The sequence below is a fragment of the Heteronotia binoei genome, unplaced genomic scaffold (genome assembly GCF_032191835.1).
Source record: "Heteronotia binoei isolate CCM8104 ecotype False Entrance Well unplaced genomic scaffold, APGP_CSIRO_Hbin_v1 ptg000532l, whole genome shotgun sequence".
Taxonomy (NCBI): domain Eukaryota; kingdom Metazoa; phylum Chordata; class Lepidosauria; order Squamata; family Gekkonidae; genus Heteronotia; species Heteronotia binoei.
In genome coordinates, this window is record NW_026800046.1 from 548,395 (window position 1) to 562,314 (window position 13,920).

The 13,920-nt window shown below is 42.7% G+C and overlaps 1 protein-coding gene across 1 annotated transcript in view; it reads left to right on the forward strand.

Annotated features, from left to right (window-relative positions):
• The window catches only part of LOC132590671 (E3 ubiquitin-protein ligase HERC2), a 130,431-nt gene that overhangs the window by 67,433 nt on the left and 49,078 nt on the right, over positions 1-13,920 (forward strand). Inside the window, exons 48-57 of the mRNA XM_060263636.1 lie at positions 20-118; positions 663-831; positions 916-1,041; positions 1,679-1,787; positions 2,005-2,144; positions 5,210-5,400; positions 5,633-5,738; positions 5,891-5,982; positions 6,532-6,704; positions 13,303-13,414. Of these exons, the coding sequence (XP_060119619.1) occupies positions 20-118; positions 663-831; positions 916-1,041; positions 1,679-1,787; positions 2,005-2,144; positions 5,210-5,400; positions 5,633-5,738; positions 5,891-5,982; positions 6,532-6,704; positions 13,303-13,414 (1,317 nt within the window). The remainder of the gene's footprint in view (positions 1-19; positions 119-662; positions 832-915; positions 1,042-1,678; positions 1,788-2,004; positions 2,145-5,209; positions 5,401-5,632; positions 5,739-5,890; positions 5,983-6,531; positions 6,705-13,302; positions 13,415-13,920) is intronic.

Below are 13,920 nucleotides of genomic sequence, written 5' to 3' on the forward strand. Positions count from 1 at the left end.
TTTTCTTTCTTTCTTACAGTCCATTGGCGCTGTTGTAACTGAAAGCCAAACTTACAAGAAACGAGCTGATTTCTTAAGTAATGACGATTATGCTGTGTATGTGCGAGAAAACATTCAGGTAAGCTTGGCTGTGAAGCACGCATTGAATGGTGCTATTTCCTGTTTGCAGGGGTTTATGATGTTGGAGTAGAAATACTGTCAAGGGAAGACCTGTGCGAGAACAGCTCTAGAAGTTATGGATTGCTTTGATAACTGCCAAGATAAAAGCCGGCTTATGTTGCTCATTCCTCCATCCTTGCTGCTGCATTTGTTGTCACTTTGCTTAGTGCAGCTTCTAGTTATACTGAGGAATAATCAGCCCAGATAATCTTCTCTTCGCTTTATGTCCTTTGTTCACCCTCTCAGTGCAGTGGTAGTATTGTCCAGTTGTCAGATTAATACCTCTTCATTCCTGCTTTGATACCAGAACATGCACCTGTTCCATAGATAAGTATATGCTAAAAGTGCAGGTGCACTTTTGACAAATGTGTTATCCAATAATAACTTCTCCTAAATAATAGCAATTTGTTGTAAAGGAAACTTTATTTATCATGTTTCCTTGTTTACTCCTGAGCTTTGCTGAAAGTTCAAGTGTGCTGAAACTGAGTCTTTCCCTCCCATAGGTGGGGATGATGGTTAGGTGCTGCAGGACATATGAGGAAGTTTGCGAAGGTGATGTGGGCAAAGTTATTAAGTTGGACCGCGATGGACTGCATGACCTCAATGTTCAGTGTGACTGGCAACAAAAAGGTGGCACATACTGGGTTAGATATATCCATGTTGAGCTTATAGGTAAGCTGAGGGTTTTATTACTGTAATAATATCTTCACATATTCATAATCCAAGCAAATTAATCTTGTTCTTGTTTAATTTTAGGGTTTCCACCACAGAGCTCTCCTTCTCACATAAAGATTGGTGATAAAGTACGTGTAAAAACTTCTGTAACTACTCCCAAGTACAAGTGGGGATCTGTTACCCACAGGAGTGTGGGAGTTGTAAAAGGTAATTATTGAAATAAAATGTTGGTGGGATCAGATATGTGCAAGACTGGATTTTGCCATTGTTCTGTTGAGTCATCGTTTGGAAGAAGTGTATGATAGGTGCTATATAATGAACAGTTCACTTTATATTCTACCTTAAACATTCAGTATATCTGAACAAAATATCTTGTTCGAAATTACACTAGACAAGTATTCCATTGTTTTGTTATGGCTTCCTCTCTGGAGAAATCTTTCACCCAATTATTTTAACTTCCCAAATGTACAGTGGAGGGGTGAGTTAGTTTGCAGGGAGCTTTCAAACAATTCCTCCTTATGTATTTTGAGTTGTAATGTCTGCCTCACAGTTTTTATCTCTAAGAAGACATGATTATAGTTAGGTGTTTAAGATATAGTTGTTTTACCATGTGTAACATATGCAAGTTAAGGATAGTGTTAAATCTCTGTGCTACTCATGATTCAATTAAGCTGTTTCTTATACATATGTAAAAGTAATTTCTTACATATGTAACATTAATCTTTTACATATTACAATCACTCATTTGAAACCTGTGTACCAAATACCAGCATCTCAGAATGATTTGGTTGTGCTTATATCCCTTCTTCAGAGTTAATTGTAGTTTTCATACCTTTCCTCACAGCCTTTAGTGCCAATGGTAAGGATGTCATCGTTGACTTTCCTCAGCAGTCTCATTGGACTGGGCTATTATCAGAAATGGAACTGGTTCCCAGTATTCATCCAGGAGTTACGTAAGTTTTTTTAAAAAAAACATTTAGACGTTTTTCCTACTTTTAATAAATTTTCTTTTCTAAAGCTATATAGCATAAAACTTTGCTTGAAGTTGCCTATAGGGTGAAATCTGGTGAGCCTTTGTCATAACGAGACTTGTGAATAGAGATGCTTGTAATATATTGTTATGAATTTTAATGTAATAGATGATAGAATATTTCTTTTTGTTAAAATTAGGTGTGATGGCTGTCAGATGTTCCCGATCAATGGACCTAGGTTTAAATGCAGAAACTGTGATGATTTTGATTTCTGTGAAACCTGTTTCAAAAACAGAAAACATAACACACGGCATACTTTTGGCAGAATAAATGAACCAGGTATATTTTGGTTATAATTTTAACTCTGAAACTGCTGATGGAGGAGCCATTTATTTATAACTGTTTTAGTAGACTGGTATGGTAACCTATTTTTAATGTTTTAATGTTAGTATTTTATAATTATTTGTATTTTTATGTTGTTTTTACCTTATTGGTTGTTGTAAGTCACCATAAGACCCTTCATGTGAATGGTAGCACCCCCCAAAATCTAAGAAATAAGTAAATAAATTTTATGAAAATCTTTCCCCTAAAACTGCTCCTTGTTTGTATATATTGACTCTAGCAAACTTTCTAGTTGCTCAGAATTCTTCCTATACATAACTGTGCAACTCAGAGCTGCAAACCTCCAAACAAATTAGTCCATGTCAATTTATTGGGTCATTCCAGACTTAATATGAAACCATGCCTCATTTGTGCTTAGTGAAACTAGAATTTGGCCCACTCATAATCAGTGAATCATGTCTTGTTTTGGCAAATCCTGGTTTCAGTATTGTCATTCTTTTCTTCCCCCCTCCCAACCCAGTTGCTATCCCAGCCTGCTTTGCAGTGGCCAGCTGTGAGCAAAGCCATGATCACCTACTCACTATTGGCAATGGCAACACAAGATTAGGGGAACTTTGGTTAGTTTCAGAGTGGTAATTGTTAAGGCACATACCCCTGTTCATAGACTAGTGAAAAAAGCTAATAGGCTTTCTCTTTAACTGTTCTCAGTAAAAACTCAGGAAAACAACCTGCTGCTGCCAATTTCAGTGCCTTACCTACCCACAAAAAAACTAATCAAGTTCCTTGTCTCTGCCCTGTGCCGTACTTGCACTTGAAACAGATGCTGTATCCGTTCACCCATCAACTGAAGAAGAAGAAGACTGCAGATGTATACCCCGCCCTTCTCTCTGAATCAGAGACTCAGAGCAGTTTACAATCTCCTATATCTTCTCCCCCCCACAACAGACACCTTGTGAGGTGGGCGGGCTGAGAGGGCTCTCACAGCAGCTGCCCTTTCAAGGACCACTCCTGTGATAGCTATGGTTAACCCAAGGCCATTCCAGCAGGTGCAAGTGGAGGAGTGGGGAATCAAACCCAGTTCTCCCAGATAAGAGTCCACGCACTTAACCACTACACCAGACCATGACACTGTCACACCCTAGAAGACTTTTTACTCCCCAGAAATCAACCACAAGCTTACAGTGTTCACATGCAAAGTCCAAAATCCCAACAAAGCTTCTGAAAGAACCCACATCTTTCCCCATGTGTTAAAAAGGTGAAATGTGCTTTACTGAATGGAGAAAGCAGTCATAGTGGTGCATACTAACTTAGATGAGGGTCAGTGTTCCCTCTAAGCTGAGTTAGTGTAAGCTAACTCGGAGATTTTTAGCCTCCAGCTCACATTTTTGTCTTAGCTCAGGAAGGATGACTCCAGAGTACAATAATTTATGCAATAGCTCACAACTTTAATGCCAGTAGCTTACAAAGTAGAATTTTTGCTCAGAAGACTCTGCAGCTTAGAGGATGGGGGTAGCTTTACTTCAGTAGAGACTGAAAGGTAGCAAGTTTGCTTTTCCTCCTTACAACCTCCCCAACCATTTTAGTGTAAAAAAGGTGAGTAGGATGCCTGTGCAAACAGCTTTGTTGCTGTAACATTTAAATATACACGCAGTTAAATATACAGGGAACTATCAACACTGCTGTTGACACTGTTGTTTTCCATTTAAGATGCATGGAAGGAGCTTGCCACATTGTGCGTCTTTAAAAGGTAGTGGAGGTGGTTGCAGCGACAGGAGACTGTTGCCAGGCAGACTCAGGCTGAGGGTGAGAAGCAGCTTTGACGTTCAGTGAGAGCTGGCTGAGGGCAAAGAGTGGTTTTGTTTTTGAGCCATTGTTATCACGTACCTCTATAGGTGGGGCTTGCACAAGCATAAGCAGGATAAAACCAGAGTACCACATCCCCATGTAAGATGAAATTGTAGTTGAGACTAATTATGGTGGGTTAAACCAGTGTTCAAAATACCTGAACTAACTCCCATCAATGTAGTGTTGAATGATCAGTTTACTGGTGGAAAGAGCTGTCAAGTTGCAGGCATCTTCATACGGTTTTCAAGGGAAGGGACAAACAGAGGTGGGTTTTTTTGCCATTGCCTGCAATTTACTACGGTAGGGTTATTAAACCATGGTTTCATGTTACCTCTGAACCAACCCATTATATTTAGACTTCTTTAAAATGTGTTTTTCTTTGGTACTAATGCAGCAGCCTATAATGGAATTAGAGAAATGTTGTAGCTCCTAAATATAGAACATCTAATGGGGTGGTCCTCCGGTAATGAACATATGAACATATGAAGCTGCCTTATACTGAATCAGACCCTTGGTCCATCTAAGTCAGTATTGTTTTCTCAGACTGGCAGCGGCTCTCCAGGGTCTCAAGCTGAGGCTTTTCACACCTATTTGCTGGACCCTTTTTGGAGATGCCAGGGATTGAACCTGGGACCTTCTGCTTCCCAAGCAGATGCTCTATCACTGAGCCACCGTCCCTCCCAATGGCTCCTTCTGGGAGTGGACACCAGTGAAGCCTTGGGCCTCCTGGCCCACTCAGGGTGCCCTCCCCCACTCAATTGGCCTGCTGCTCCTTGGTTCTTGTCTTGGAGCCCTGGCCCAATCACTGCTACCTGTGAGCCACTGCCGGGGAGCCAGGTATGAACTTCTTCCCAGGCTCTCTGACTGCAAAGACAGCCCCTGGTGAGTCTGAAGCTGTTGCTTTGCTCAGTTTGAAATTTAAATGAGTACCTAATAAAAATATCTCCTACAAGATTTCTGAAATAGGTAACGTTTGCACATCTTTAGGATTTAGATTACATTTTAAAAATCATAGTCTAGCTTCAATCTGCCAGTGCCTGCCCCAAAGCTTTGATACCTTCTCTGTCAGGCTTAGTTGACTTGGGGTTGATTGAGGCATAAAGATTCTGTATTAGTTCCTTTCCAGATCAGATTCTGTGGATTTCAGAACTTGCCTTTGTTTTTACTCACTGCTGAGTTCACAGCTGTAAACTTTCAATGCTAACTCCTTGCAAAAGGTCAATCTCCAGTATTTTGTGGCCGTTCCGGAAAGCAGCTGAAGAGACGTCACAGTAGCCAGCGAGGGATGCTACTAGATGATTGGTCAAGAATTGTTAAAAATTTGAACGTGTCATCTTCTGTGAATCAGGCCTCACGTTTGATTGATGGTAGCGAGCAATGTTGGCAGTCTTCTGGCTCCCAAGGAAAGGCAAGTTCAAAACAAAACAAAACTGTAAACATTTCTTCCTTTAAATGCTAACTTTTTGACGCCACTTGTGTTCAAAGTATTCACGACTGTAGGTTTTTTAAAAAAAGACATGCAGGTTTTGATACTGATTTAAAACTACTTGAAATGCTTGAATGCTAAGAAATATCACATGTTGTTGTAGTTCATAATATGCCAGAGAATTTGAGAATTAAATAGCATCAATATTTTTTAGCACTGGATTCGTCTGGAAATTTTCCCTGATGTACTGGTGCACAGACTGAAAATGATAGTGGATCCTGCAGACAGCAGCTACATGCCATCTTTGGTTGTGGTTTCAGGTATGAGAATAATGTCATTGCCAAATAGAGAGAAAATAATTTTTGTTACTGATCTTTCATAATATATTTATCAATATAATACTGGAAAACTGACATGCCCTCTGTCGTACATAAAATAGATATTACATGAATCTTATTTAATTGTTATGTAGGTGGAAGTTCTTTAAACAACCTCATAGAGTTGAAGACGATTAATATTAATCCTACAGATACTACTGTTCCACTTCTTGGTGACTGCACAGAGGTATGTAGCTGTTGGCTATGGAAAAAGCTTGTGAAAAAGGTGCACAGTTTCTTCTGATTATGCAGCCCTTTCAGCATGAATAGCTCATTATCTAGCACAACAGGAAGCTTGTATTAACTACAAATTATAACTATACAAGAGTTGGCATTTCATTTCTTCTTACTTTGCTAGCAGGACTGTTAGAAGATGCTGCCGCAGGACAACTTATACAAAGTAGAAACCACATTTATCCCTTCACTGATCATCTAGTGGAAGAATGGTAGAGGGTTTGGTAGTCTGATTATTCAGTGGAGGTTTCGTTATGGTACACTATTTGACTGGGTTCAAGTTTTTTGCTGTCTTGAGCTCTTCCAGTTTAATTACATCCTTAATAGTTGTTCATTGCATAAAGCTTGAGAAAGTAAGCATTATACGCTTGGTGTTTCATTAAGCCTTCCTGCACTGTTTGGAACACAGATACGTCATAGTAAAGGCTTATAGCTGTTCTTTATTGGCTATATTAAGTGTATTAAGAACCATGATAGAAATGTATGCCATTTTCCTTTTTAGTATCACAGGTATATTGAGATTGCTATAAAGCAGTGCAGGAGTTCTGGTATAGATTGCAAAATACATGGTCTCAGCGTATTGGGACGTATCCGTGCAGAGGATGAAGATTTGGCTGCAGTTCCATTCCTTGCTTCTGATAATGAGGAAGAAGATGATAAAGCCAACACTGGAAGGTATGGAATATTCAAACCATCAACAAATTTTTCCCCAATAGTAGCTCTAGATGTGACTTCTGTAACAGCATCTTGGAAAAATCTGTATTTGAAAAAGGATGGGTATTTGAAGGGTAGGCAACCTTCTCTAGCTTGAGTGCCCCTCACTGCCCAAATGTAACATCTGTACATGAACATGTGTGATGGCAAACAAAATGAGGCATACACACAGCCCTCACTGTGTCATGATGCTTTCATATGTACATAATCAGCACAGAAAGCAGTTTATGTACAAAAACTTGCAATGCCCAGCCACTTCATGTTTTTTCGTGGTCTTAGGCTTAGAGCATTGAGCATGAGATTACTGTAATGAATGTCAGTAAATCAAAAGTAGGCTTGCAGGTTATAGATACACACCTGAACAGCATGTTCAGGATTGCTACAGCACTGAGATTTTGATGCAGTAATTCAGAGCAAAGAGGTGTCAGTTATCAGAGACTGTTAAATAAATAAAATATTGTAAAGGTGCTAATGTTAAGCATATTTTAAGTTTTCTTTAAAAAATCTTTGTTTGTCTGTGTCCTCTATAAAGTTTATATCTCTGCTACCTGGCATTACATTTTATAAGATACGTGGCCTGGCCCAACAAAGACTCATTTATGTCATATCCAGCCCTCCTAACAAATGAGTTTGACACCCCTGGCTTAAAAATCCCCGGTTTAAAAAATTCCTCCAAAATTATGAGGGCCAGAAATTAAAGAACCTGACAATCTTCATCGTGGTCTCTGTGCAGTCCCACACATGAGTCTTGCCTTCGGCAACGGATCCTAACCTTGGAGACTCCAAAAGCTCGCTTGAGCATTATTTTTGGCGTGCTTTCCAGCTCGCCCTGGGGAGCAGGCACCAATTGCGCATGCCTGGAGTGAGTGGAAGGCGCCCCTCCCGCTCAGTTTCCTCCTAACCGCCGCTAGGACAACACCTACCTTGTTGCGTTCCTCTCTTCAACTGGTTCTTCTCTTTATCTCCTGTGGTATCATATTATTCTTTCTTCCCTACTATTTTGTCCCTAACTGTTTTTTTTTTAAAAAGGAGCCTAATTCTGCGCTTTTCTTTTCTTTTCCCCTCCCCCCTCCTTGTCCGGAGTGTATGGAAGGGAAAACCACATTTAAAAAGTTCCGCCACTGCAGAGCTAAAATCTCATCCACTGATGGTCATTCCCACTATCTTTTCTGCCTTGGGAAAGCCCACAGGGTCGACTCTCGTACCCATTGTGCTAGTTTTGGCAAGCAGGCGCGAAAGAACAGGGCCACCAGACTTCAGAGCTTTCTCCTTGAAAAGTCTCTCTGGGCTATGCCCACTTCCAGCAATTCGCTGCCTCCCCCATCTAGAGAGGGAGATTCGGCTGCGTCCACTGCTGTGGCATTGCTACGAAAGCATAAGTCCGACAGATCTGCTTCTGGTCACAAGTCTAAGAAGTCGAGCTGTCACTTGGATTCATCTGCTTTGGTGCCCAAGAAACATTGGCAGTCTTCAGCCAAGACCAGCAAGCCTTCTACTAAGTCTGCACCTTCGGCTTCGATGGCCTCGACTTCGATGCAGCGTACAATTCCAACACTGTTGCCTGCAGAACTCACAGCTCCCACTGATGTCATCACTGAGATGCCCCAGCTCGCTCAACCCGCAGATGTGATTCCGATCCCATCCAGATCTCCATGGCTCCATGGTTCCCTGCTTCTGGATATCCTGGAACCGGACCCTAGGCATTTTTTGGATCTGAACGCATTCCGGGACATCGGGGTTTCTCCCCTGTATAGAGAACTGAGCACATATTGACACGTCAGGGTTTCTCCCCTGTATAGAGAGCTTCATGAGTCATCCACCCAAGTCTCAACCTAGCTTTATAGAGAAATGTCGACTCAATTCTCGACTCGGGACTACAGGACACCTCTTGACAGGACACAACTTTCTCACCGTTCTCGCTCACCCATCCGCACGGATCTCCGCCATGACTACCACTACCGTAGCGACTATTCTTCGGCCTTGAGATTGCTTTCGCCTCGGTACTGTAGGGCTTACAAGTTTTTCTCCAGATCTCCTTCGCATGAAAGGCTTCAGCACTCTCGGTACTATGATTATGTTGAGTATAGGCACTCTAGGAGTTAACATGCTTCACCCACATATGTACCTCAACTCCAAGCCTTGGCCTCCACCTCGGCTCAGCCTCCTAGGTCTCCGAACCGAGCTCCTCATTCACCGATCGTGGCAACTTCCTCGGCTCTGATCCGAGCCCCTCGCTCACCGGTGGTAACCATGCCCTTGGCTCCTATAGCGCATCTGATAACTTCGAACCAGCCTCTGCTACCTCCAGATGACTCCGACTCAAAAACGGTGAGTTCTAGGTCCTCCGGCTCCGATCAACCTAATTCTCCAGCCTCCCCCGGCTCCGACACGCCTCGCCCCAACCGCCTTTCTCCATCCGATGGCTCTAAGGCCTATCTCAACCTATTTTCCACCATGGCGGAGGCTTTTAATGTCACCTTACCCTCTGACACCCCGGCGGTCACTGATGTGGTGCATGACTTAGTGCAATCCAATCTGCCTGCTGGATCTTTACTGCCAATGCTCCCTGTACATCTTGAGGGACTTAAGGAAGCCTGGGACAAACCAGTTTCCATTGCACCTACTCCTAGGAGGTTTGACTCTCTTTATCGAGTCTATGCCCTGGATTCGAAGTTTCTCTCACACTGCTTCCAATTCTATTATTGTTCACTCGGCTTTGAAGGCAAAACCCTCATGACACCCTGTTCCACCCGACCGGGAAGGGCGTAAACTCGACACCCTAGCACGAAAGATCTATGGCCTGGCTACCACCAACTCTAAGATTAATAATTATTTGGCTTACCTTTCAGCTTATGTTTTCTACCTTGCCAACCAATTCACACCCCTGATTCCAACTTTATCAGACGCTTCTCAAAAGTTGGTTCATCAACTGGTTTCAGAACTCACCAGAGTCAGTAAACAACAAATAAATACAGTTCTGCATGCAGTGTCCTCCAGGGTCTTTGCATCATCAGTAGCGCTTCAGCGCCATGCATGGTTTTGCTCATCTAACCTTCAGACTGACATCAAGCAAAAGATTGAGGATCTACCGTTTGAGGGTCAACGGTTGTTCCACGCATCCACAGATGAGGTCCTTACATCCGTTGACGATGGCCGTAAGTGAGCTAAACGCCTAGGTGTCACCCAGCAACAGCAGTCCCAAACTTTCAACTGCTCCTGGTCGTGGAAACAGCCTTATTTGAAACGTCAATGTTCCCCTAAGCAATCAGAATACTGGTGTCGGAAGGGACCCCAAGGCAAGCAACCCTACCGGTCCTACCAACAAAAAACATGCCTGCTTCCGAGCAAGAAGACTACACCACCCTCCAAACAGTCTCTTTGACTTTCCCCTCCTGCTCTCTCCAGGCCACACAAGGCTTTCTCCGTTTCTCAGAACTTGGCAGAAGATCACCACAGACACCTGGGTACTCACTATAATTCGAATAGGCAACTCCATAGAGTTCATTTTGTCCCCTCACCATCACCGTTTCATCTTAACTCCTCCGTCCCCGTTTCTTCACGAGGAAATCCTAGATCTCCTTCACAAAGGGGCTATAGAACCCGTTCCCCTCCACCTTTGGAAGACAGGGTTCTATTCCAAATACTTTCTTGTCCCTAAACGAGATGGAGGCAGACATCCAATTCTAGATCTCAGGAAACTCAACAAACAGATAACTTACAAAAAATTCAGAATGATTTCTGTTCAGTCAGTCCTGCCGTTAATCCCCCAGAACACCTGGATGGCATCCCTGGATCTTCAGGATGCCTACCACATATCAATAGGGCCTCAACACCGGAAATATCTGAGATTCGCCATGGGTCACCACCACTTCCAATATCTAGCCCTCTCATTCAGGCTATCCACAGCCCATCGCATTTTCACAAAGTGTATGGCAGTGGTGGCTGCAGCTCTGCATTTTCGAGATATCACAATCTTCCTGTACCTGGACGACTGGCTCCTGACTGCTCAGTCAGCTCAACGGCTTGAACGGGACATTCAAGTCATGCTATTGCTTCTAGTATCACTCAACCCTGCACATCTTCACCACATCTTCCGTTACTTCGGGAGCACCAGTGTAGATGTCTTTGCCACACGACTCAACACCAAATGTCGTCACTTCTACGCGAGGGGGAGCAACGATGCATTTTTCACGTTTGGATGGGAGGGCTCCATTACCTGTTCCCTCCATTTCCACTCATCACACGCTCGATCCTCAAAATTGCCCGAGATCAGACAGACTGCATTCTCTTCACTCCGCGGTGGCCGAGACAACCGTGGTTCACGAGGCTTCTTTAGTCTCCGTATGGTACCCCACCAACTCACTCAACATCAAGGTCAGGTATGGCACCACAATTCTCAGATTCTACGCCTCACAGCGTGGAAGATCCGACCATAACACTGCCCCTGGAAGTGCAACAGGTTATCCTCAATGCTATGAAACCATCCACTAGACGTTCCTACCTTCTCAAATGGAAACGCTTCTCCACATATGTACAATCTCATGACATTAATCCTGACATCGCTCGTATCCCCTTTATTCTACAGTACTTATTGTCATTAAAAGCGTCAGGACTTAGTTACTCTTCACTAAAGGTTCACTTATCTGCCATCTCACTGTTCCATGTTCCTGTTGATGGTCAGACAGTTTATCTAAAGCTTTCCTCAAGGGACTTCTATGTCTACATCCTCCAGTTAAACCCATCATTCCTGCTTGGAGTTTATCTCTAGTTCTAGCTCAGCATGTTAAACCTCCTTTTGAGCCCTTAGTGTCTGTTGACATATGTTTACTTTCTTGGAAGACTGCCCTTTTGGTTGCCCTTACCACAGGTAAATGAGCAAGTGATTTGTGCGCCTTCCGCTCTGATCCTCCTTATACTGTCTTCCATAGTTCCAAGGTAGTCCTTTGGACGGACCCCACCTTTCTACTGAAGGTCGTCTCCCCTTTCCACCTTTCAAGTGCCACCTCCTTACCAGCTTTCTTCCCAGAACCCAAGGACTCAGGTCAAAGAATATACATACTCTCGATGTGAAGAGAGCCTTATCCTTCTATGTTGCACATACACAACCTTTCCAAAAGGACACTGTTTGTAGCCTATGGTAAGCCCCATAAAGGCTCCAAGATATCCACCGAAAGACTTTCCAAATGGGTGTCTAGTGCAATTTGGTTGTGTTATGAGACTGCTAAACAACCGTTACCTGTCGGACTCAGAGCTCATTCTACTAGAGCCGTCTCAATTTCTTCGGCATTTCTGCACATAGTATCCTTGGAGGACATTTGTGCTGCTGCAACCTGGTCTTCTCCGTCCACGTTCATTGCTCATTATGCCCTGGACATTTGTGCTAGACATGACGCCTCCTTCAGCCAGGCAGTCCTCCACTCAGTCTTTCACTAATTCTGCTCCAGGTGAGTGCTCATATGTGAACTATTATGTTTTGCCACCAATTGCCAGCACCCACCTCCTGTGTTTAGCTTGTGAATCACCCATTTGTGGGACTGTACAGAGACCACAATGAAGATAAACAGGTTGCTTACCCGTAACTGATGATCTTCAAGTGAGCTTTTGGAGTCTCCGAGGTTAGGATCCATTGCCGAAGGCAAGACCCATGTGTGTGACTGCACAGATGACCACTCGAAGATCATCAGTTACAGGTAAGCAACCTGTTTTTTTCAAAATGCCAAGTTAGTATCAAATACCAGATCTATACCACAAGGTACATATCAAATATATGATGAATATGCCTTCTCAATATTTAGCATATTGTTCTTTTAGCAGAAACAAAGTGAGAATACTAATCCCTCCTCAAACTATCTTACTTACAAAATTTCTTCTATTATACTTGGAGGCCATCATCTTAAGCACTTTTTGTGTGCACCTACATTTAATTGCATTTTTATGTTCTTTCACATGATACCTTTTGGATATAGACTGCTAGTTACTCAGGAAAAAAATGCTGAAGAAGTATTTGCAAATATAAATCAAGATGCATAGCTGAGTTAGTCTTTCTGTAACAGTAGAAAAGAGCAAGAGTCCAATAGCATCTTAAAAACTAACAATTTGTGGCAGGGTATGAGCTTTCGTGAGTCACTGCTCACTTCAGATGCACTTGTATTTTTAGCAGATTATTTAGCAGATACACTTGTATGTGAAGAAATGAGCTCACGAAAGCTCAGGCCCTGCTGCAGATTTTGTTAGCTTTGAAGGTGCTACTGGACTCTTGCTCTTTTCAACTGCAAATATAAATGTTGGGTGGGATTCTGTACATCTTTCCAGTGGGGGAAAAGGGTGAGGAGGCAATCTGGCATGATTCCCCTCCTCACTTCACCCCATCCCTTGTGACCTTTTGTTCACATGAATTCTGTAGTCCCTGGCATAGGGTCAAATGAGGCCTTGGAGAAGTGTCAAAAGAGGCTTCTCTTTGTTGTGCCAACTGAAAGGCTGGTAGATCCTTTAGCTTAAGATCTAAAATCCTAGTGAATGTCCCCATGCTTCCTAGCTGATTTACTGTTTGTGTATTTAGTCTTGTCAGAAAGAAGACTGCAGGCTTGGAATCAGCAGCTACAATAAGGACTAAAGTTTTTGTTTGGGGCCTGAATGATAAAGACCAGCTGGGAGGATTAAAAGGTTCCAAGGTATTGGTTTTGTGTGAAAATTAATACATTGTGTGCTGTCTTTGACATGGGTGAAGAGGGATTGGGAGGAATGAGCAGTTTAGTGAGCAGTGCATTAAATGTCCATCCGTTCAACATGTTGTTTTGTAGAGTAGGCCACCTTCTTATGGCAACAAATTGCAGGGGGGTTGGAACCCCTAAAACAGTTTCTGATCTACATTCAGAAATCTATTCCCATTTAGGAATTAGCATCAAAAGTGCAGAAAAGCTGAAACATTCTTAAATTTACAATATGAGATAACAGGACAGACATGCATCAGTTTTTTATTTTTGGATAGCATTGGCTATCTGCTGTGTGTAGGCTGTAAGATAACAACTTTAAAAAGCATTATTTCTACTGGCCTCTTTTTCTACTCCTGTTATGCACCTCCAGTCCTAAAGCATTAGCTCTTGGAACCACATAAGTGGAAGGACTTATGCAGACTTTATTGACCCAAAGAGGCGACCAGAGAGGATGTATCAATTTA